Source organism: Onychostruthus taczanowskii, unplaced genomic scaffold, assembly GCF_017590055.1.
Source record: "Onychostruthus taczanowskii isolate IOZ18803 unplaced genomic scaffold, ASM1759005v1 scaffold72, whole genome shotgun sequence".
NCBI classification, from domain to species: Eukaryota; Metazoa; Chordata; class Aves; order Passeriformes; family Passeridae; genus Onychostruthus; species Onychostruthus taczanowskii.
This window is the reverse complement of record NW_024505008.1, coordinates 3,202,390-3,227,480: the sequence shown is the minus strand read 5'-3', so window position 1 is coordinate 3,227,480 and position 25,091 is coordinate 3,202,390. Positions and strand designations below refer to the sequence as shown.

The following is a 25,091-nucleotide window of genomic DNA, read 5'->3' as shown; positions in this document are numbered from 1 at the left end:
AGGATGGCGCGGCATACTCGCCTGTGTGGCTTCCTATGGATGATGCAGGGTGTGCGGAGAGAAGCCCATGCTCATGTGAACTGAGCCACAGGGCTGGACAGGCAGCCCACTCTATGGAACAAATGAGTCTCACCCCCCCTCACACCTTCCAGCCCCAACCCTGCAACCATATGGGGTCCTATTTGCAAACACACTTGCCCACTCGCATGTATTCTGAGCTGGTGGAGCTGCTGCCCATGCAGTCCCCACCCTGCCCACCACAGACAGCGGCTCCTGTGGAGCTCAATGCAAGGACACAGAGTGTGCAAGAAGGAGAGAAGAAAGCATATTTATTTTTTGTTCATTGCAAGCAGAGCAGTATCAGTGGTGAGGATCCCCTCTGCTCTACAGCCCCCCACAGGAGCGATAATAGTGAGCTGGGCCCAGGGCACAGTAAAGAAAAATTTTTTAGAAAAATGGTGTTACAGTAAAAATGTTTGTAGTTTGTTTCTCATCAACAGTTAAAAAAATAGATCTGCTCCTCCAATATTAGGGCACCCTAGAGAGTCCATCTCACTTCCACAGAGATGGAGAGTGGTAGGTCTGGTTGTGTGCATGTGCAAACTTCCCTGGCCTCTGCATGTTCCTTTGCTGTGGGATGAAGTACAGACACCCAAACCACACCATGTAAACTCTCACCTTAACCCTCAACACACAGGGTCCAGAGGGCCGGGGTGGACACGGACCTGGGGAGGGGAGGGGTTGTAGACTTCCGCAGTGGGGGATCAGGCTGGCCACAGGCAGCAGCATCCTCTGACTGCGAGTGAGGGCAGAGACCGGAAGCCAGAGGAATCTGGGTGCAGTCCTCTCCCCCCAGCAATAAGTTCCCCTCCAGGAAGAAAATCTGCCAGGCACAGATACTGCACTTCGTCCACATAGGCACAGCCCCCACCAGGGGTTTGCTCCAAGCACCCTTCCCCAAGGGCAGAGCTCAAATGCAGCAAGATGACAAGAAGCAGCAGCTGGGGAAATGAAGCCCTGCTACCAGTATGAGCAGGTAGGGATGGATGTAAGCACTCTAAGGCGCTGAGAGCCCCCGGCCTGGAGGATTTAGGCCCAAACCCAGCTGGGTTTCCCTTTACACCTCACTATGAGCATTTGTGCTTTTGCCCTGTGGCATAGAAGGCTACCCCTGCTTTGGCACTGTCTTGTTTTAATGCTCCGCACCACCACTTCTGGCCCCCAGCTGCAGGACTGGACACACTGCATGAAGAGAGGGTGGGATCGGGTCCAAAACTCATGTCTGAGAGGTGCCTCCTTGCCACTAACAGTATCAGAGGTGAGGTGGGCATGGCCATTAAAGAAAGGACAACTCTAATTTAGTATTATCAACACCAAAGGAGCTTAATTAGAGTGCTTGCTCACTGGGCATGCTATCAAACGCATCTTTTCCCTCAGTTTTAGCGGAGAAAACCTGCCTAACACAACAGTTATGGCTACATCTACATAGCCCCCCATGCATGGTGTGAAATCCCCACACAGTGCCCTGCTTGCCAACCTTTGTCAGAGAGAAGGTAAAGTGGGGAGGAACCTGTGAGTTTAGGGAAAAGGGAATATCTATGGGATGGCAAGTCATTACAAACTCAGCATATGAAAATGGAAGCATTTTTGTGTTTAAAAATAAACACAAAAATATGCAGTGTGTCTATATTTTTTTATGTCATACTTCACAGTGTGATCCAGCCTGTTAAAGAAAAGCATTTTTTAAAGTAGAGCTTTCCAAAGGAAGAGAAGATCTACAGATAAAGCCGTTGATCTAGCAAGAGAAAATCTCTTCAACAATGGAGCCTTTTTAGAATTCTGGGCCAAACTTCTTGGACACTCTTGACAGCAGAAAAATGAGAGAGTTAGAAGTCAATTCCACTTGGTCCCAGAGAAAGAGAAGGCTACTAGGTGTAAAATCATAGGCTGGTTAACATGTTTGAGTCAGGTCCGTGTTTTAGAAAAGAGTAATTTGTATTTTGTTCTGTCTCAAAAAAGAAGGAAACTGCAAAATATCCTGCAGGCAACAGGACTGCAAAGAAGCTGTTAAATTCTGGCATCAGCTTGGTGCAGGGCTATGTCAGGGCAATTAGAGCTGCACCATGCTGCACTGTGCAGTACCACTGTCAGCCTTAATCTGCACTCTGATGGGCAGCACAAAATCCAAGTTACAGCCCACAGGAAGCACAACCACTGAACCCATATTGCTTTGACAGTTGCACTCATCTAGAAATAATGCAAAACGCTATTTAGATGTATACATCACGACCCTGTGCTCTAGGAAGAAAACAATCTAATGAGGGGCTGGGAGGCTCCTTGCAGAAAACAAGCAGCAAAGACATTGGTGGTGGTGGGTTTTTTTCCTCCCCTCCTTTTAAAATTCTTCATATTTTATCCTGTTGGAGCGCCGTGTTTGGGTTGGTTTCACCAAGCTGTTCTTCGCCTTTACAGCCTCACTGAAGAATTTGAAAACAGATGGAAAACTCTTCCAAGAAGTTAGTTCATGGCGTTCTGTACCTGCAAAACACAAAGGTGACAGTTTGACTAGGGGATGTTCTCTGACTTGCTGGGTGTTCACAGGATAAATGCTCCATAAAATGCAAAAACTCAAAACTCACAGAAGACACACAGCTGCTGCAGCTGGTCTGGAGGGAGCCTGGGAAGGGTCAGAGCTGTCCTGCTGCTGAGCTCTGGGGCAGGTGACAGTAACAGCTGCACACACATGCAGACAGACACATGCACAAACACACACATATGCACATGCACAGCCACCCACATCACAATCAGAGATCCTCAACATGTCTCATATCTGGGAAAATAAGGTCCCAAAGCACTCTGCTAATAAAAGGTCATTGAAGCACCTCACCTATCTGCCCTACCTTGGGAAAAAGAAAGTGTCTACTTTTCAGACATCCTTAGTATTCTTTATTTTTAATTTCATACTGCTTTTAGCCTAGCATATCTATTTTCCAATGAAAGAGAACACTTAATCTGAACCACATCTCATGCATCACGAAGACATCCTTTGTGCACCTGCTCCCACAGATAATATTGAGACAGTAAAGTGGACCTTTCCTATTTATATCTTCCCTCTGCACATAGATTTACCTCTGTATTTTATTTTGGTGTATGCTTCTACTGTTTTGCAGTGCTTTCCTCAACACATTTGTTTTATTTAAACAACCACACTCCTTCCTCCTTCCCCCCACCACCAACCCCCAAAACAAAACCAAGATAACGGAGATAGGGAGCCAAGGAGTGTGAAAGAGTTGGGACCTCTTCCTGGGTAACCCAATTATGCAGAGATGCTGCCTGGTAGTCTTTGGATCCTGGGCCTCTGTCTGATACTTTAACATTGCTAATGATAATTCTTTAGTCTGTGATAGTAGGTCATTGCTATGGTTACTCTGCAATGGTGCAACACTTCACTTTCCCCTTCAGCTATTTGTTGAGACCCAGCAACTACATTTGTTGCCTAGCAACACTTCTGTGACAGTATCACAATCTGAGGGTGACAACAATGAGGGACACAGTGGCCACAGCCTGGGAGGCGGAGAGGGATGCAGTCCAGGGTGGATGATGGTCCCTGCAGGACACAGGGTGGCCATCAGTATCTGGGGATATGGGATGGCTGCTCTGGCATGGCGTTTGCTGCATACCTAGCTTCACATCCCTGTCAGGACCCTCTAGGCATCCATCCATGGAGCATCCTTGTTGGGTCCACACACACCATCCCCTCCAGAAAGACTTTGATGGCAGCACTACCTGTCATATTGCACGTCCCTGGCTCCCTCAAAGGCAGCCATCACACAAGCAAACCAATCCTCCAAAAAACCCTCTCTGGAAACACACTACTTCTCACACAAAGAGATGATTTTGTACAAAGAGCACCCATGTCACATGCCCAGACAGATTTTCCTCTCCCTCTCCATATTCATTGTACAGAGCCAATTCATGACATCTTCCAGAAATTTCCCACATGCTCCTTTTATACAAATGCTTTCCACCTTTAAATTCACCCATCATTGTAGAAATTCTTTTTGCTGAGAGGTAGTCCATCCTGTCAAGTGTAGGACTTGGCAGTGCTGATTGAGCTGGGCTCCATGATCTCAAGGGTCCTGTCCAACATAAAAGTTTCTGTAACTCTACCCTGCAGGTGGCTTTCAATACAGATCACCTATCCCACCCCCTATAAGACACCTCATAGCAATATTCATCAAGACTTGTTCCCCACCTGGAAAACACAGAAGTGGCCCTAAACAGCAGGAGGATAAAGCTTTCCTTCTAGCAAAGGAAAACCTGCAGCCTAACAGACATGTCCCTGAGGTTATGGCTTTGCTCGGTATACTATGACTGCCCACTGCCACCATGCACATGAAAGTCATCTACCAAAGCTGATTTTATGGAGGGATAGGCTGTCCTAACACACTGTAAGGACACTCCTGCACAGGGGCTTCACCTCCTTCCCACATGCCTGTGTTACAGCATATGGTGAACACCTCTTGAGCCCTGAAGGCAAAACATCTTTCCATGTGGCTTTCTGGTCCCTACACAGACATCTCCCACACAAACACGTATTTCTCACTTCTGCCTGTCTGCACTCTCTGTCTTGATTGTAATGGTCCTCATTAATATCCACTGGATTAAGATGAAAATATAGGCTGTGAATACTATGGGGTTTTTTCCCCCCTTTCTTCCTTTTTCATCAACTACCTTCCTCCTCTGTAAAAGGGTCACCCATAAACAAAAAAGACAAAACAAAAAACCAAATGACAAAACAAAACAAAAAAAAGAGTAAGTTTCGGAAGCCTCCCTGTGTCTTTCTTCATCCTGCCTTCTCCCATGCACTTTCCTCATGTTCCCAAGAGAGATCATGCTCAAATTCACTACTCTTACTGAAACTGATTAACCTACAGCTTTCCTGTGGCAACTCCTCCCAACCCACTCTTCTCAAAAAACAATTCAAGCTTTGAGTCTAGAGGGACTCAATGATTCAGCAGTATAAAGCAATTTTAACACTCCCTATTCTCCTTTTCCTAGTAACAATCTTACTGGCAGATGAACAATTTCCCTGGTGATAAAATCACTACAATGGATATTTAGTTTCCAGGATTATGATGACTCTTTGCTTGATTAATATTGCAATAAGAAAAGCTTGCTAAGTATATGCCTTGGACCTTTACAGTAATTTCTAAAGGTCAAATTTTGCCCATACGTATTCACATTTAACTACAACTAAAGGGAGACCTCTAAAAATTTAACTTTGCACACACTGTGCATTTATGATTTATATACCAAAGGCTTGGAAAATTCAACCAAAGCAAGTGGAATTATGTCCTAAGGGTGACAACAGATTTTGACCATCAGATTTTTGCCAGAGGAAAAATACCATTTACGACTGCAATCTCAATTGTGTATTTACTACACAGATCTAAATGAAATGCATGAACAACCATCTATTTTTTAATAGAAGTAATAATTTTTAAGAGACAGACAATAAGAAGCAGTTGTTCTAAAGCCAAGATCCTCTGAGATGTATATTCTTAGTGCTCACTAATTTCAACAGCCGTGATGATAAACCATGATTCAATATATTGTATTAATTGATGGGCTGTTACACAGCATGTAGTGATTTCAGATATTAATTATTTGAGAAATCTTAGGAGCATGCTGCACGGAAAAGATATAAAAACCCTGTTAAGTGTGGGAAACAGCTAGAATACTCTAAAACATGCAAAGGCTACAATTGCAGAAAAAAAAAAGTATAAATCCCTCCTAGTCCCAGCTCCACTGAGATAAATGACAGAAATGTCAAAAAGCAAACCAGCCTCCCACTTGCCAGCATGGAGAGATGTAGAGAGAAATTAATATATACTTTCACGTGTGCATAACATCATTGGAAAGGAGCTCCAAAGAGATAGTGGAACCAATAATATGTGAGGTGAAATGAGTAAAGACAGTAAAAGACTGAACAAGTTCCAGAATCAATTTACCAAGCACTGCAAAGAGATATACAATTAGAAATAATGAAGACTTGACAATACAGTTGTTGATACAAAAAATAAGGGAATACTTAAAAAATTTAATATCCAAATCATCAGGTCTGGATGACATGCATATGTGGGTCTTCAGAGAATCAGTTAATGAAATTGCTGGACTACTGGCAATTATTTCTGAGAATTCATGTACAATCAGGTAAGCACCAGAGGACTGGGTGGGAATGAGAATAAAAGAAATTTCTAATTTGAGAAAAGGAGGATTAATTGAAACTAACTACCACACATAAAATTTATGTCTGAATACTAGTAAAGAAAGAGATCAACATTATAAAAAAATCACAAGCACCTCTAGGATAACAGTAGACACAACAGGCTTAAATTTGACAGGAACAGATAAAACCCAAACTTTATTGAACAATGAAAATTAGCAGGTGAGAAACTTATCCATTGCGGTGTTTTCGACACAGGTCAGTGTGGCAACCTTGAGGCAGTGGGAACCAGTGTAATCACTTAAAATGAATTATGATCCTCACTGCCCTAATGGGCTATGGTCACTCCTACCTCTCACTTGCAAATCAGTTGCTTTATGCAAGTCAAGGGGCCCCCAAACACTTGACATCTACAGTAATGCAGCTCTCAAATGTGTGCTGCCATGCCTGCACTGGCTCTAGCTGCCAGCACCATGTCCACCAGCAGCTGCAGTACACATCGCATGTCTACGGGGTCCAGACTCAGCATCTTGTCTCGTATCTCACCTCACCTCGTCTCGTCTCGTCTCGTCTCGTCTCGTCCCGTCCCATCCCATCCCATCTCACAGACGTCAAGTTATGCCTCTCCCATTGTACATTATCTCAGAAAACAGACTCTAGAAAATGGGGACTGGCACAGTTTTGGAGAAGTGGTTAAAGCATTTGAGAAGACAAATAGTAAGTAATAATATAGGGTTGAAAATACACCTATGAAGTCCCAGAAGGATTGGTACTTGGGCTCAAGTCTTTTAAATGTGGTTATTAGTCATCTGAAAGAATACTGAGAATATAGATACTGAACATAAGAATAGCATATTGAATAGGAGATAGTGCAAACATAAGAAGGAACAAAGAAATAATAATTAAAAGAGCAGCCTAAATGGGTAGGAAAAATAGGGAAGACGAAAAGGAAAGATTGAAAGTGGAAATGGTGCCTACAAGGGTGGTCATGCAATATGACCATGTGAATGATGCTGAGGGCCATTTGCATGCACACATGCAAAGGCACTTTCCCTGTCTTCCCTTTCCACTTCCACTCAGGAAAAGCAGCTCTTCACCAAGCAGGGCTGACAAATTCCTCCATCTGAAAGCAGAGTGTCTGGAGAGAGAAGAGCTCTGCAATCACCATAATTCTCTCTTGCAGAGCGATTACTGGCTGTGCAGGACAAAGGTGCCCTCCTACAGTGCCTGCCCACTGTGTCAGACAAAAGCCTCCTCCCGCGGTGCTCAGAAGATGCACAGCACAATGGTGGCCCCCCACCGCGTTTACAAGATGTGTGGAACAAAGGTTTCCTGCTGCACAGGAGCTGTGAGAGATCTTCATACATGCCTTAGTGCTGAAATATTTCTGCAGAGAAAAGTTTCCAGGTTGAAAAGCTTTTCCACAGATACTAGCCACAGGGCTGACCTCAGGTCTGCTTCTCTAAGTGACAGCTCATTGCTAAATATTGCGGGCTTCAAAATGAATTAAGGGTGTTCCACGCCTTGGGGTTTAGTCCCCATTGGGATGGAGAATTCTGCTGTCTTTCAACAAGGTCTTGCTCAGCAGAGAGTTTGCTCCTTGTGATCATGATCTACACTGAGACCCTGTTATACTGCAAAATGCCAATGCGAGTAGCTTAGCCATCTTGTCTGTAGACAGTGGCAGAGGTTGCTTTTACATTTATGATTCAAGCTAGACATCTAAAAGCCACTCAGTCTTATCAGAACTTGATTCAAATGGCTCAGAGGTTGAAATATAGACTTTTGTGGGCTTTTTCAGGAAAAGAAACACTTTAAGCATTATTAAACATGAAAAGCAACACAATTCATTTGTCCTTTACATGTAAAGATAAGACAATTCCATCTGACTGCGCAGACAAGTGTGACAGACCTCTCAGAAAGGATTTTTTCTCCTAAAAGTTATAAATCAACGGAAATTTCTTTCTTTATCACATTATCCACACACACATTGAAGAACTTCTTTAATTCCTAGGTATTCAGTTCTGCACTTCTGTAACTCTGCAGCAATATAGCAATACTGTCCAAATATGCACTTAGGTGCTCCTGCCTGTCCTTGATGCTTTCTGTATGCTAACAATTTACTTCCATATCACAATGCTATTTCTGAACAGGAATTTCAATTTTTTTCATTCTCCAGTGCCTCAGATACTACCAAGTATGACATAACTACTTTTAATTCATAAGGTTTCTCTACTTAAAATTCCTTTATCCTGTTGATCTGCATGGGAAGAAACTACTGTGTCTTTTTGACTACTTTGGTCTACTGATGTAAACACCCAGGTCTCAAACTCCAAAATAGAACAAGAAGCCCTCAGCATCCCCAGTAAAGCTAAGGGAAAAGTAGATTAAAAAAAAATACATCTTGCTTAAAATCACTCAATAGTTCTGACTAGGAAAATGAGAGCTTCATGAAAAATTGTGAATGAGTCCATAAGTTCAAGAACACTGAGATTCAATGACCTTAGGAGTTTTTGCATAAGCACTTCTAGATGTCACAATGGTAAAAAAAGGTTAAAAACTTAGGCAAAATTAAGATATAAGTGAAACACCAATTAATGAAATTAAAGCAGTAATTTCTGGGGACATAAAAAAAGCCCCAACCCCAAACCAATCCCCAAACTCTGATGTGTTTAGTTTGGTTAAGAAGTAATTGTTTGTGTAGTCATGGACATAATAATCTGAAAGTGACCGTGTAGGGACATTAATTCTTTGGAGAAGCCAAGAGGGAAGAAACAGAACAATTTGAAGACATGAAATACAGCTTGTTAAGTGGGCTTAGACATACAATAAACTGGTTAAGACTCAATACAAGAAAAATCATGGCAATGCTGGAAACTAGACTACACATACTAAAGACATTTTTTACTTATTTACATTGTTTTTACTTAGTTACTGTGACACAAAGCAGTTCTTATTTTTGTTGGACATGTATTATCTATAATAATCTTTAGTGGGATGATGAAAACAGAGCAACAAGCATCCTACCAAGAAAAAAGTTCACCTCTGAACTCCCATATTTGCAATTCGCTTTTCTTCCACTCCTTGTTTACAACATACCAACTTCTCACAAGAAGCAATTAAAATAAGTAAAAAAAAAAAAAAAAAAAAAAATTAGTAAATTCCTCTTGTTCTCTGAGCAACAAGATGCAAAGATTCACACAAAAGCTCATTGCAAGCAAGGTCTGCAAAGTAGGAAAGAGATAGGAACCTAACACAACCATCATTATTTTCCACTACTATTCATCTAATATTAAGAGCAGTCCCATGACTTTGTTTGTTCCTCTACATGTGAATTGGCCAAATTTGTTTGTTCCTCTACATGTGAATTGGCCAAATAAGTGAAACTTGTGAGGCCATTCTCTCCCAAGTACAGGTTACCACAAGTTAGGTCATTTTCTGGTTCACCAGAGTCAATAAATTTTCTTTTAAGTATATATTAAAAAAGGTAAAGATGGTGTCTGAACAACATTCTTAGAGGCAGCAATTTCCAACACAACAAATTTTTGCAGGAGAGCAAGCCATTTCCTTGAAGAAGAGATCCAGTAAAGATGTATGTAATATTATGCAACCACAGATTTTAAAACTCATGTTAAAATGGTGCGCCATGCAGAGAGAAGTAGGTAGGGTTTGAAGTTATATTTATATTGACATATGTGTTCACCTCTCTACTGTTATCTTTATCCTAATCTCTATATAATCTTCATACATCTATCTCCATCTACATAGTATGTGCATCACCAACACTGTCTGTCTATTACCTATCTATCCCTCCATCTATCTATCTATCTATTAATATCTGTAACTTCACCCTAACCACATGTAAAGACAGGTATAAAAATTCCTTACCTGACAAATGCAAGGTGGGATACTCAGGTTACATCTTACAAAGATATTCTTGGGCTAAGAACATACCAATGGAAGGTGCAGGATCCCACCAACGGAAATTAAGAATAGGTTAGATGACCATGTTTTAGGGATATTATGGGTACAGCTGACCTTACCCTGGGCAATGTGGACAAATTAAGTAACTTCCTGAGTTTCCTTCTATCCAGGCCTGTTCTTCTGTGACTTCACTGGTTTTATCTAAGCAATATCTAAAAGTGATTGTATTAGCAAGGCACTCCACAGTAGCTCTGAAGCATTTGAATAATACACATTGGTGAGACAGTTTTTTAAATGGCCATGAATTTTTTCTATCATGAATTAGGAAAAAAATCTATATAAAATTGCAAGCAAGAGCACAAATAAAGTAGACAGCATTTGAAAACAATTATTTTCTCAATTAGGAGAAAGGAAAATTGATTTTTAAATAAAGGAAGTTTTGACCTGTTCAGCACTCAACACTTCATGAGAGAACTTACAACCACAAGACTTCTTGTGTGAAACCACTGAAAACCAACTGTTCAAGCCTCACAGCTTCCACAGGTTATAAACCTGAATACTAATATACCTGACAGATCTTAACATGCTGCAGCATGATGCTAGCCATGAGTTATACCCCCTTCTCCTCACTGCTTTGCAAAGACATGTCTAACAGAATTTTGTAAGGGAGAAGTCATCATTAGTGTACTTTTTAAAACCAAGTGGCTCAGCCAACATGAGGAATGGACCTGAGCTCTGCTGAGCGCACAGCAGGAGCTCTGTTCATGCAGCAATGCTGCTGATGTTAACAAGCATACAGGTTTTATAAAACATATTTAAACTCACTTAAAACATTCTGCAGCAATTCCTGCAAGTTACTTTAATCTTAAATACCCAAGGGCTGATTTTTAAATCTGAATTTATTCCAAAATCCCACAGCTTTTTACTGCCCATGGGGCAGAGACCTGAAGGATACACACTCTTGCTATCTTGTGGGAACCCTACTAATGCAAGAAATTCATCAGCAATACCAGGACAAGGGAAACAACCAGCTGCTTAGAAAATAGCTCCTCTTTGTAGTGATATTTTATGATTATTTGTTTCTAAATAGTAATTATGCCATCAAACATCTGGATGTACCAGCAGCATACACATAAACCAACAGTTTTGCACTTTCCAAAAACACTGCAGCCAAGGCAACACCATGGAAATGGCAATGCTGGCACCACAGAGCAGCTAGGAAAGGCAGCAGACCTTTAAAACATGTTAACATTAGAGTTGAGACACCCCATCCACTAAACATGTAAAATAATCACTAATCTTAATCACTAGCAGGATAAGCACATACTACTTGCCAATTTGTGAAGTTTTGAACACAAGAACAAATTGCACTAAAGCAATTTTAAAATAAAGCAGCAGAATATAATTTTCTGTTCTTTCACACCAGAAGCAGAACTTTAAGATGGTGTGGATACTGACAGAGGCAGCTGTGTAAGTAAATAAGGTCTTTTGAGGGACAGGAATGAGCCTGTGTCTAAGGAACAAGCTGCAATGAGAACATGCATGGGGCATGAAACACATTAACACCCAGTGTGTTTTTATGATTTTAGTGAGAATGTGAATTCATACCTTGCAAGCCTTTCATGAATACACCAACTCTCCCTTCCCACAGTGGAAAGTGTTTATAATCTTCTACATAAGAAGCAGTTCAAAAGCATTTTTTCCTCCTGATTTTTTCACTTGGATTATAGTGCCCTGCTGTATCTGTATAGACAAAAGACTACAGTCAACCCAAGTCCAGAGTGCTTTCATAGGTACAATGGTATTAACTAGCCCATCTGCCTCATCTTGGGACTACTGCCTCTGGCTGGCTCCAACCCAAATCAACTAGCTCAACCCAACCCATCCTAACCCATCCTAACCTAACCTAACCTAACCTAACCTATCCTAACCTAACCTAACCCTAACCTAACCTGACTCAACACAATTAAACTCCATTGTGCCACTGGCACCACTTACCTTCTCCCTCATCCTGGAGCAGTCACAGAAAAGGCACTTCCCCTTGATTTGTCTTCAGAAGCTAATCCTGTGACAGGTAAGATGAAAAAATCTCAAGAATCCAAGTGCTACCTCTACAGTGCCAGCTTTGGTCCTGTGGGGAACCTAACTTCATCTGCACCTGATCCTCCCCTTCTGATGGCTGCTCCTGCAGGATGGTGGAAATGGGGTTAGCAAATGGTGAGCTAAGATGGGGCTGTTGACCTGCTTTCCTGCTTTTGCTGGACAGCACCTTAGGTGCCACCACCTGCTGCAAAGGATTCACCTCCTTATACCAAGAGAGGTGAAATTGAAAAGCCTAAATCCAAGTGATCCTGAAAATCCCAGTTCAGTCACTCACCATATCCTGAGGTGTCTGAACTCCACAAACACCTCAACTTCAGATCTTAAAGTTTGCATCTCATAATGATATCACTTCTGTACATGTCCAGAAACACATCAGACTTGGCAGTGAAAATACTCCCAAGGGTCTCAGGCAGATATAGTGTTTCCATGTCCCCCTCTCCCCCTGCCCCATAATACTAAGCAGGTGTCCAAGCCAAAGGGGCAGGAATGCCCTCTAATCTCCTTCCTAAGGCCTCATTTCAAATCAATCTCTTCCTACTCATTGTCTGTTTTTCATCCACCTGGGACACCTGTTTCTCCAGGAAATCCAATTCTGAATTCTTCTTCTATAACTTGCTCACCTGGCAGCTCTCCTTGAACTCATGCTCAGTGCTTGGCATTGACCTTGTTCCATCTCATCCACATACTGATCCCAGCTGTCCTGTTCTCATGGCCCACAAATTACTGCCTTTTTCTGATTTTGGTTCAGCCATTTCAGGAAGACCTCCTCTACCTCATTGCTAGAGCACCCATCCAATTTCTCCTCACAAACCCCTTTGTCTTCCAGCTGCTGGCATCAAACACATCTTTCTTCTCCATGTTTTCCTGTGTCTTAACAGCAAAAGAAAGTCCCAGGTCTGACTGGCAAGTCAGACAAGTATTTGGCAATTACTTAAAAAAGCTGAACACTAAATAAGATGACCTTACCACCCAGATGTAGTGGTCAGGGCAGAAAAAGAGGACAAATATGTGAAAATGCAGCTGCCCTACTCTGCACGATCAGAGAAATGAGATATTCATCTCCTAGGTGAGAACAATAGCTTCATGGGAAATTCAGGGCATTTTCTTCAGGGCATTATTAAATCATTATCATAATGATTTAATGGAAAGGAAACATATCTGAGTTTGTAAAATGTCATGATAGATGAAGGTGGGCCACCAGAATACAAACAAGTAACAAATGGAGTTAAAAAATAATGTTTGCGGAGTAAATAACAATTTCCTTTAAGTTCGATAATATTTTAGTTATGCCAAGTAAGTATAAATACATTTCTGGAAAAAATAAATAAAAATTTGCAGATTTGAGGTGTGAATAACCCTTGTGCACTTGCAGTAAGTACCATACCATACCATACAAATTTTTCTCGTTTGCATTACGCCAACTGCCGTCTATATATGTACACATTACTTCCCCCCATCCTGTACATCTAGGATTACATGACCCACTTCCAGGTGTCTGCATTCCTGTACTAGTGAGAAAAATGGTGAGAAGATGGTGCTGTTTTACCAGTGAATTTACACCAATATAGTGAGGGTTAACTTTAGTTTATTAGTGTAACCTTTGCTGGGTGTCATTAACGAGCATTCTTGAAGAAGGCAGGTGACTGAACCCAGATGGTGGGATTTTATGGACAATGATCATTGTTGTGAGTCAAGTACACCTGTGCTGCAATCATAAAATTAATAACCTCTACAACCACAGCTTTACATATGGCTGTCTCAGAAGATCGACACTTGTGTGACTCATAGCGTTTGGAGATGCTATTTATAATTTACACCAAATTTGAAGTGCAAAAATTTTTCTCTCCCACAAGTCATGGTAATCAATATGGGTCTGCACCTACTACAAACTGATGAGGTGAAGTGTGTGGCAAGGATCAGCTACACTGGGCAAAAACCACAGCTCATAAACATGGCTTTGCAATAGAGATCTCCAGTGGCCCCATTTCCACACATACACTGTGAGAGCAAATAAAGAAGGGAGTAATTTTTTGTAGGGATACCATCTCTGCTTAGTGTTGCAAACTAAATGAATTGCATATTTGCCTCAGAACTACTCAGAAACTTGAGGGATTTTTGTACGTCATTTGGATTTTAGGCTTCTGCACTCTAATTCATAACACACCAAGGCTTAATGCAGGATTCTATGAAGCCCTTATATCATGGAAACTGGCAATTTAAGACTAAACACTAATTCAAAAAAGGCTCTGCAGGTGTGACACTAAATTTAACTAAGCTTAATAATATCACACTTCCTGTGACTTAAACTCAGAGATGTCACTAGAGGGACTGCTTGAGATTAATGATTATAAAGCTGCATTTCACTCCCCGCTTAACCCTCCTCCTTATTACAGCAGAGAGCAGCTCTGCCTGGAAATGCACAGTGCATGTGCCTTGCTTCCTACCTCTTCTGAACAGCACCACCCAAAATCAGTCATGGGTGATGCTCAGGATGCAAGGGCAGCAAGCCAGTCACGCGGCAAAGAGTTCAAGACAGGCATCAGGTGGGGGAGGCAGTGAAGTGAGGCGCAGGCAGAGCGAAGCCGAAGGCAGGCATGCAGCAGATAAGATGAGAAGGCATGTTGTGTGCTGGCACGCGCTGACCTCTGCCAACAGCTCTCCTGACATCCCTGTCTACGGGAGTCAGACATGAACATCAGTGTGGGAGGTGGGTCTGCCAGCAGTAGAAGGGAGAACTCAAAAGTCTGGGATGAACGTGAAGGGAAATATTAAGCTCATATTGAGGAAAAAAACCCACCCCAAACAAATAAATCCTTTAGAGCTGAGGATATTTACTATGGGTTTGCTTGTGTGACTGGTGGGGTTCCATTGCTGAGATCTGGCTGGAAAAAGCTCAGTGATACCCTGCAGGCAGTGGGATGAGAACAGATAGGGGTTTCTCCTGCAGAAACCGCAAATCATGTTCTGCTATATAGCCACAGGAAAACACACCAGGACACAAAACAACTCAAAAATCAGAGTTTTTCTGATAATCCAGTTTTAAACATCCAATTACTGAGTGGTAAGGTTTCTAACCATTCCATTTAAATGCTACACTAACTAAATAAGCTTCATTTGGGAGACCATATTTATTTCAAAACAGGGAATTCACTGTTACCCTTTAAAAAAATAATACAATAGGTAACATCAAGCTCCAAAGCTGTATCTTCAAGCAGACTTCACAGACAAGCATACTTCAAGCAGACAGTCACTTCAATGATGAAGAAACAATTTATGATTTCCTCACCAGCCAGAGGAAAAATAAACCCCCAAACATCCAAAGACAGGAAACAATGCATTAGCCTTGTATTCACAAATGTAATTTTCACTTCAAAATACAATCCTGATCTAATAACTGATCTTTCCATGTGGAGTCTTCCAGCAGAACCAGTGCTGCTGAGACAGACTGTGGAAAAATCAAGAAAAATCCCTTGTGTCATGGTAGAGATTTTTTGCCACATATTTAGCAGTTCTAAAGAAAATGACAGTTTCTTCTATCCAGAAAAATGGTTAAACCTTGGGAACTTAGAATAGACACAGAAACTGCCAGGAAAGTATATCTGGAAGTGCAAGAGAGATGAAATATTTAAATGAGTTTCAAAATTTGGTGGTTCAAAGTATTTTCTTTTTCTTACATCAAGAACACCAGTTTTGATTTTTCATAAAATTAAAACAAAATAAAAAGAAGTTGTCAAGATAGTTTCTTTCTGAAGAATCACTCAGCTGGAGTTATGTCATCTTGCATTAAAAGTATTAGTTATTGCCACAGCTGACCTAAAAATATTACATTAAAAAAAGCAGGAAGAAAATCACTTAAATACATTTGGGGAGTTCTTTTGTTCATGGCCCATGCATATCTCTTAATATTTAATACTTATTGCTCCGTTTTGGTTTAATTTGTCTAAACCACTATAGGTTGAATTTTTTCAATCAATTTTAAAACAAACTGTTGACACATTAGGGAAAAGACTTCATCATAAAAACAAGGATTGAGGCAGGAGCTGAAATTGGTCTAAATAAGACCAATATTAATATGCGCAAATACCTAAAGTATGACAGTCACTGCTCATAAAATCCTGCAATGAGATAAACTATGAAAACTATCTCCTATAGAGGGAAGTTAGAGAGGAGCTCATATGTGAGCACTTGAGGAAAACTTGTGCTGTGGCTGGAACATTTCCTGTTAGTCTGAGGATAAAGGAAACGTTACAACCACAATATTAAATTAAGAAAACATTTTTTTTTCACTCTGTTGTGAAAAGTGAAGAGTGTATGAGTGACTAAAAAGCAAAGTCCTAGAAGTCAACGTCATTACCATTTGTTTTATCATGTTTTACAGTTCCAGAATGACAAACATTTCACATCAGTGTTTCTGCAGCCATGATTGTTACTTTCCACAGAAACAAAATGAAGTTTTACAGTGCAAATATTCTACATTCTCATGGGTTTCAGAATTGCTTTTCCAGATCTGCATTCAGATATACACTGAAAGCCTAAAAGACTCCCTCTGAGGAAGGACTGCTGAGGGGACAGGACACTGTAAATGTAGTGTTTGTTCTCCTTTGTGAAGCTGGGGAAAGCAGCAGCCAGGCAGCTCAGGAAACTTTGTGCCATGCTGAGGTCTGCACATCTCTGGTCTGGGCGCAACAGGTGTGGTCAAGAAGATTTACTGCTTTTTATTGCAAAGAACTCACACCCCAAGGCAAACCAGCTTCCATGCCAAAATGTCTTTATTTGACATGCCAAAATGTCTTTAGCAAAACTGGACTGCAACAGCAACTCCTCTGCAGCTGCAAGAGGAGCAGTGAAGCCTGCTCACCAGAGTCATGCCTTCTGCAGCTGCAGAAACCTTCACAGAGCCTTGGCGTGAAGGACACTCTGCCCCATGCTGCACACTGACAAGGTGCTCCTGCTCTTTCACAGGAAGAGAAATGGGGCATGTAAATCCACTTGTAGAAATGCCACATCGCATCTACTACCATGGCAATAGGTGGAAGCATCAGGATTTGCCCTGTAAGCCTAGAACCAAGGATGCTGGTAGGAAACAAGTTTGCTACTGGTCTAAATTAAGAATAACCTCATCTATCATTTTCATATTTTCTGCCCAGAAGATACTAAGGGTGTGCATTGAAGGAATCCTACTGCTCAACTTGTACCATGCTGACTGGGCTGTACTTCTAAAGTGCATGTAAGTACTTAAATTATGTTTCACAACAAAAGAGATGCAGTAAAAACCCCACAAAATCCCACAAGAAAACTGATAAAATAAATCTGTCACATACTTAACAAATCAACTAGCTGCAACAGCTTTGGTATGGCCTGACAAGTGCTGAAATTAAATGTTTCCTTATGACATCCATTACTTAAGGTGGATTTCTGAAATATGAAAAGTGGTTTCTTTTTAATTGAGTTTTGTATCCCAAATGGATCACAGAGGAATTCTTATCTGAATTTTGTGTATAACACAAGCAAGTCCTCTGTAGTTTGGGATCTCAATAGTTTCCTTTATAAGAACTTGTTTTCAGTTATTTGTAAATTTTGCCAAGCTAAGTATTTGGGATGAAAATTCACAGGCTTTGTCTCTGCCTTAGGCTGATTATTATTATTTTTTTAGGTTTCAAGTGAGAGGATTTAGTCACTTCAGGAAATAAGACTAAGGGAAAACATACTTTGGCCCTGATGGGAGGAATAAAAACTAAACAAATAAAAAAATGTCTTACAAGAATTTTGCTGAGTAGCTCCTCTGTCTCTACTCTTTACAGTTTGAAGTTTGGAAGGTAAGGTCCTTGATGTCATTTTGCAATTCCCATGAAAAAACAGCCAGCTTTTTCCCTAGTCACAAGCCTTTGTAAAAACTCATTTGCATATGCTCAGCACAGAGTCCCCAGAATCTGCAAGTCTAAGTGGCCAAAGATTCCTCTGAAGATGCTGTCTGCTCACAGTTGACAGGGCTAAGCCAAACTTTTTTTGCCACTGCTGCTCCCAGATGTTGCAGTCTAATATGGCATCAGGCACAGGAACTAAGTGCAGACAGCACTCTGTCCTGGGCTCCAAATGCAGGCAGAACAAGAGGAGAAGGGGAAAAAAGTAGCCTAATATAAATAGAGAGGAGAACTAGTCCCTGGGGAGCAGGGTGAGTGAATCAAGACACGAGGCTGTGTAAAAAGATCAAAGACAAATGGCATAGGAACACCAAGGAAGGTGAACAACACCTCTGCAGGAGAAGGAAAGACCTTGAAAAGCAGGGAACTGGCTGCAAAGAGAGGTTAGGAGGCAGAGTCAAGGGACAGCAGACAGTCTGGACACAGCAGGGACAGGCGAGCAGACATGGAGGGGAGGAGAGGCACAGTGGCACATGACTATCGTGACTCTCCAAACTAGGTAAGATCTGCCTTATGGGAGACTCAGTCTCTCTAGGCAAAGACAAAACTGCCAATGCTTCATTCTCTCTTGGCTGTGGGTCTCAGAGAATGTAATAATCTACTGCACTGATACTCTCAGCACCTTTATCTTGCTTCACCATCCCGTGTGTCTGAGTTCCAACTCCATTTCTGAAGTCTCCACCTCTGCAACTGACCTGCAGCCACAGAACATCACAGTCTTATTGTGATTAGTCTTATTGTGGTTGAAGAAAACAAATTACACACTGAAAACTGTATTAGGAGACTATTTGAAGCATGCATGCTGAAGGGCCAAGTTAAGGACATTCAGTTTAGTCAATGTCAGAACGGTTCAGGCAAAACTGAGAGGGGATAGTGCTTACTGGTGCTGCTCTGGTACAGCTTGTATCGACCTTGCAGAGTGTGTTATGCTGCCCTTGAGCATCACTTGTGCATTTCTCTACCAGACACCTCTGTTGACCTGCAGCTATTGCCTGGGAGTAGACCGAACTAGTCCAAACAGATGAGACTTTTGCAACAAAATGTGAAATAACTTCATTTCAGTGCAGTACAATGAGCAAATGAAGGAAAATGTAACACAGTTTGAATATGGCAAACTCCTGTAATACACTGCTTTGAAATGTATATTGGCTATTCCATGGGCAGTGAAAGAAATTGTAAGCGTTTGGATAAAAAGCCCCAGGTATTTAAAGTAAAGACTAACGGCTGTTTAAAAAAGTATCAATAAGGAATTAATCTCATTAACAGAAAAAAACTTTACAGAGCCCCAAGCTCCAAGGAGGATTTTTTGAGCATCTATAGACACGATCTCACCGCAAGCTGCTCACAGCTGAGCTGACTCTCTAATCTCTGCTGGTGGAAAGACATGGCTTTTATACATTCAAAGTTTCCAGGTCATCTAAATTCCCAGTAGCCAAAGAAGAGCAAAGCTTCCCCTAATGGTCATTCTTATAAATCTACCTCACGGTAACTGCTATTTTAACCTGAGTGTGTAGTTACATTATGTAGTTGTGATCACATATAAGAGGTAATACAGAAATAAGGGTTTGTTATGAAAAAATAGTACACAAGAAGGAAACTGAAATCCACACAACAAGGCAACTGAAAGCTTTATGTTTCTATTATTTCATTCTTTCCTGAGATGATAACTGAGAGCAATTTGAAGACATCATCAGTCCTTTAATGACACTGTGTGATCCAACAGGATCCCATTCTGTGAACATATAAGTGAGGTGACTCTTGTTTCATAGCAGTCTGTTATTCTGCTTTCCTACCCACTCAAAATAAACCTTGCTTAAGACAAAATAATTACTTTGCAAGCCTACCCACAACTTTTTCTTAGGGTGATCCACGGTCCACCAAAAACCTCAGATGCATGAGCATCTAAACTAGCAGAGGAGCTGAGTAACACTGGTGATGGGCTGAATGTGGCAATTCCAAGGGATATCACAGGCTGATATCTTGGTCTGGGGATGCACAAGCCCTGTGGTTCTGCAAATGTAGTGGTACAAGAAAGGATATGCAGAGCTCACTCACTGCAGGGGACAAATTGGTTTTGAAGGATACAACACAGGTAGAACTACAAAAGTATGAAGCACAAAATGTATCTTGCTCATGCTCTAGATGAGCTTCAGCTGGTCTTTCACTGTTACATAACTATTTAAAAGTTTAAATGCTTCATACATTGTTGGAGCTAAGAATGGCTGGTCACTAAACGCAATACTATTCTGTAATCACATGCATTTGTAGACTCATCCCTGCCGTTTGCTTCTGTGGCTTTAGAATAGTGATAAAGAAAATAAATAAATGAAAAAACTGTATGAAGAATCATGCAAACGATCATAAATGGCAAATTCAGTATCACCAATGGCAGTTTTAAAATGTATCTTATAGGAAAGAACACAGCATCTAAATTTTAACTTTATATGATATATGACTCTATGACATATATAAGTTATTTTGGAATGACAGCCATGCATGGTTTCTTTTTCTTGTATCAGCTGCTAGCACATACATTTCTGTGCTAATATGACAGTTTTCTTTGAATAAGATAAAAAGGAATGATGACTGTGGCACAGGCTGCTCTGCAGCAAGCAGAATCAATTACTCCCCCCAACCAATCTAATTGATCAATTTCAAATACAGCAAATCAGCTGAGTCCAGTTAAGTCATAGAAGGCTTCGTTGCAAAAGCAGATACCTAATACTAATATGAAATATGTAACAAGCCAGGCAAATTACAAAAGCATTAATATGCCCAAAGCGGAAATCACCTTATAAACATTCATGTTCAGTAGTATATTTACAGCAATTACACTGCTCATGCAACATGCTAGCATTTCAATAACACTACACATGTCGCACATTCTTATCCATGTTTTATGGCCCAGTATCTTTTACCAACTATTGTTTGTTGCTCTGTTTACAAATGCCATATCACAACAACCATCCTGGGCTTGGCAATGACAGATGTTGTTATACATACTCTCAGCAGTATTTTTTGCTTAGCATCACAGGATGCTCTACTTTGGCTCTGTGCAGTACACAAACTGCTAATGCAAAAATCCCAGTTCTTGTAGTTCTGAAAAGGCATAATGTTGTAACACCTTGATTTATTCCAGCAGACTCTTAACCAATGCACTTACCAGTACATTTTAAATTTCCTGACACAACAGGGAAAGAAAATGCTGTCTCTTCTAACAGGGCCTATGTGCAGATGCCCTACCAGTCAGTGCTCTGGTATGCATCATTCTCTCAATTATTTGGTCAACACTTTCCAATCACTAGTTAGTTTTTCAGGACAAGAACTCTTCTATTCCCTTTATCTTGAATGCAAACTGGGCACTAGCAAAAACATTTCTTTCTTAAAATAGCAATATCCCATCTGTTTAACTCTCTAAAGTGAGAAACTCAGCAGCTAACCCATTATAGAATATGGAATGTGTATAAGACATGAATTAGTCTGCTGAACAAAAGTTATTGGGCTTTTTTAATGTTTTTTGGGTTTTTCAAGTTCTTCCTCTTCCAAATATCTACCTCCAAAACTGAACTGATGTCATTAAGTGTAGAAAACTAATCGGCAGTCTTCTCAGGGAGTAGGCAGGTAGGTGAGTTTTCATTAAAGGGCTCATGACACATATGCTAATTTAAGACTATCTTTACTTAATGTGGATAAAGAATGGGAATAAGACTGTGAAGAATCTGAAGCCAGAACAAAAACAAGACTAAAAGAATTTAGCTTTTCACTTTTTAAAGATAAATACCTGGGGAAAAAAAAGTCTTTCATTTCATAAAATTGCCAGCTTTGCAATCCATATAGGCCCCCTTAAAGCCTTTTTAAAGAAAACAAAGACAGATCATTGTGCAAGCAGCAACATAAATTTCTGCTGTGGCACTTTTGCTAGGAGGAATGTTTGAGTTATGATTTGTAACAAGCTTTAACTATGAAATGATGAAAACCTGGCACTTTCACAAAGCCCCGTCAACAAAAAAATACAGCACATCAAGTAGCAGTGCTTAAAACCAGTGCTCTTTGCCTTACACATGACACGGTTCACAATTCTAGGGACCAAATGTCCTATGGATCACTTGAGATTTGACTCCATCACCTGGAAGCCTGAAGTTATGGGTCATGTATGATGTAGATATTCCACTTTAGATTCATCTGTTTTCTTTTACAATATCAAAGAACAAACCCACCAAAATTCTTGAACAGTTATTACATGTCTCAGATTCTTTTAGGAGGAACAGGCCACAGTTAAGCTTGCTGAGCCATAACCCAACCAGAATCCCTGTGATTTTATAGATTTAAGTAGCTAACATTACTTCAGTGTGCCACACTGTCACAAAGGGGCAGTCTAAGTGTTAAGGTTGTATGCTGAGCTATCAAAGATTCATACAGAAATATACCAACATCCTTCTTATAAAGCTAATCAAATTGGAAATTACTGACATGTCACCTTGAGGCTGAAGAATTTATTATTTGCAAAGTTATCCAGAAAATAGTGAGATGCACAGCTATAAGAATTACTGTTATACTGACTTCATGACTTTATCTTAGTTTTTGTTGTTGCTTTTGTGTCTGCTCTAAACAATAATAAACAACTTTCTTTGTGCTGTTAGGTTGCATGAAGGTGAAATAAGGTTGCTTAGAAGTGTGTGGCTGTACAAGAGTCATTTACCATCAACTAATGACATGTGACAGAAAGCACAAAATGGTGCCAGCTTTCTTCTTTGCAATCATCCCATACTCGATGGGGAATGTTACTGAAAGTCATATAATTCCATGACCTACCTTGCTTGTTTCTGGGTGGCAGGACCTGATGCATTAAGATCAGATATCATGCAAATAGCATGCAAGTTTTCAAATGTCACTCAGTTTAAGTGCATACATAATTTGTAGCATATTAACTGATTTGTGTTCATAAATCACAACACTGACAAACACAAACCAGGTGTTGAGTATGCAGTTCTCAGGCACAAATGAACACTAAGCACCTGAAAATCTGCATCACCTTAAGCTTTACATCAGAGACATGACTTGGCTTCACAAGATAAAGACAATGTTTGAGGATCTCCCTCAAAACACACCTGGCAAATTGCACTGCAGCATTTACTCACTGAGTTTTAACACACAGTGCCCATGTATGCTGCAGACTGAGTTTTAGCACTGATATTTGCTCTGTATTGTTAAGTATAGTTCTGCATGCATAAGAACACATGTTTATGGCACAATGTAAGTAATTCCACATTTGTGATCAGCTATCCTGGTAAGTAAAAGACTATGTGTATAAACAAATCTGTTCACTACCTTCAAATATTTTTGTGGTATAATTATATCTCATAAATATCCTCACAGATGCATAAAATATATTCTTAGGAAATTTGTCACAGAATATTGCTACTTATATTAAGGAAATGTTGTATTGGTGTACTATGTTCCATACTTACATACATGAAGCATATTTTTATACTTACAAGTGAACTGCCAAATATTTAATTTCTGTTACTGTACAAATGCATTGATATTACTGAAAAAAAAATCTTTCCACTAACACTCCTAAGTCTTTTTGAGACTGGGTTACCAACATACCTTTCAGAAAATACGTTTTTATACTGATAAGGCTACATTGCACTAGAACTAAGGATACTATACATCTAGGTAGTCTTGCAGCTAAGAACACAATTAACTCAGGACTTATTCAAACTGTAGCCTTCACTGCTATCTCCATTACCTGCTGTCTCCTAGTGCCAAACACTCCACATGAACTATTACTACTAAACCTGCCATTTGCTCACAGCAGCCCATTTTGGTATGATCAACTAAGTTTTTGAAACAAGTTACCAAACCTTTCCTTTTCCAGATACTGTACACATGCTAGGGCGTACAACATTCTTTCTTGTGTTTTACCACTAAACCTGCATCAGGCACTGGAGATGCCCAGATGGACGAATAAAATGAACTGAAAGTTTGTGCAGAAGAAGGCAAAGTGAGATTGTGAACTATGGCTTTTTACTGTATTCCAAACTTCCTTTTTACCCCTGGCCTTGGTAGTCCATAAAAGGAGCCAAAAGGAGCAGTATTGTACAGATGGCTTTGAAAACATTTGTTACAAACTTCATCAATAACATCTAGAAGAAATTCATTCTGAAAATGTGGGGATTTTCAAACTGTAATTTCAGTAACTAAAAGAGTAACAAGTGATGTGAGGAGAATTTCAAAATATTAGCATTAACAACTTTCTTTTTTTAGACAGGTTCTGTCTGGCAAATAAAGCCGTTAAGTGATTTCAGTAGCATCAATATTATACACAAAAATGGGATATCATTAATAACAATGAAGAAGAAAAGAATTCTCATGGGAGATATAAAATGCATGCGCAACAACTTAAACCCTCACTCTCCTAATCCAGTCTGAGCCATTTAATTTCTAGGGTTTTTAAATTATATTAAAAGGTTTGCTTTTTTCCCCCCCCACAAAAACCTTTTAAGAGGCATTCATAACACTGTCACAAAAGTAGAGAGCTAGCACAGATGACTTTGTCTACTTGCTACTGAAGCGAAGGATAGACCTGATGCCTAATCTGAAGCTGACCTAATAGATAAAACCCTTGGGGTCTTGAATTTAAATTTCATAAGCTTAATACTCTGCCTGATTTATGATTTGCCTTCTTAAACAAAGAAGGATGTACTTAACAACTTTACTTTTGTGTGGTTAACTGTTGATCTGAAAATGGCACATAAAATACATTTACATCAGCACTACTTAATAGGCCCATAATGATTCTTTATTATGCTTCAGTGAAAGGCAACTGAGTGACAAGTAACTGATTTTGTAGATCAAATAACTTTCTGCCACCCCCGCACAGCTCACAGCTGCTGCACACTTTATACGCC

General features: G+C 40.3%; 1 protein-coding gene across 4 annotated transcripts in view; it reads right to left on the bottom strand.

The window, feature by feature from the left end:
- Positions 1-313: 313 nt before the first annotated feature.
- The window catches only part of FAM172A (family with sequence similarity 172 member A), a 250,086-nt gene continuing 225,308 nt past the window's right edge, over positions 314-25,091 (bottom strand). For 3 of the 4 annotated variants that reach the window (XM_041422212.1, XM_041422214.1, XM_041422211.1), the window contains exon 11: positions 314-2,538. In XM_041422212.1, coding sequence (XP_041278146.1) covers positions 2,396-2,538 — 143 coding nt within the window. In that variant the 3' untranslated portion in view covers positions 314-2,395. Of the gene's footprint in view, positions 2,539-12,161; positions 12,339-25,091 lie in introns of those variants that run through there. The other variant, XM_041422213.1, reaches the window with a different exon arrangement.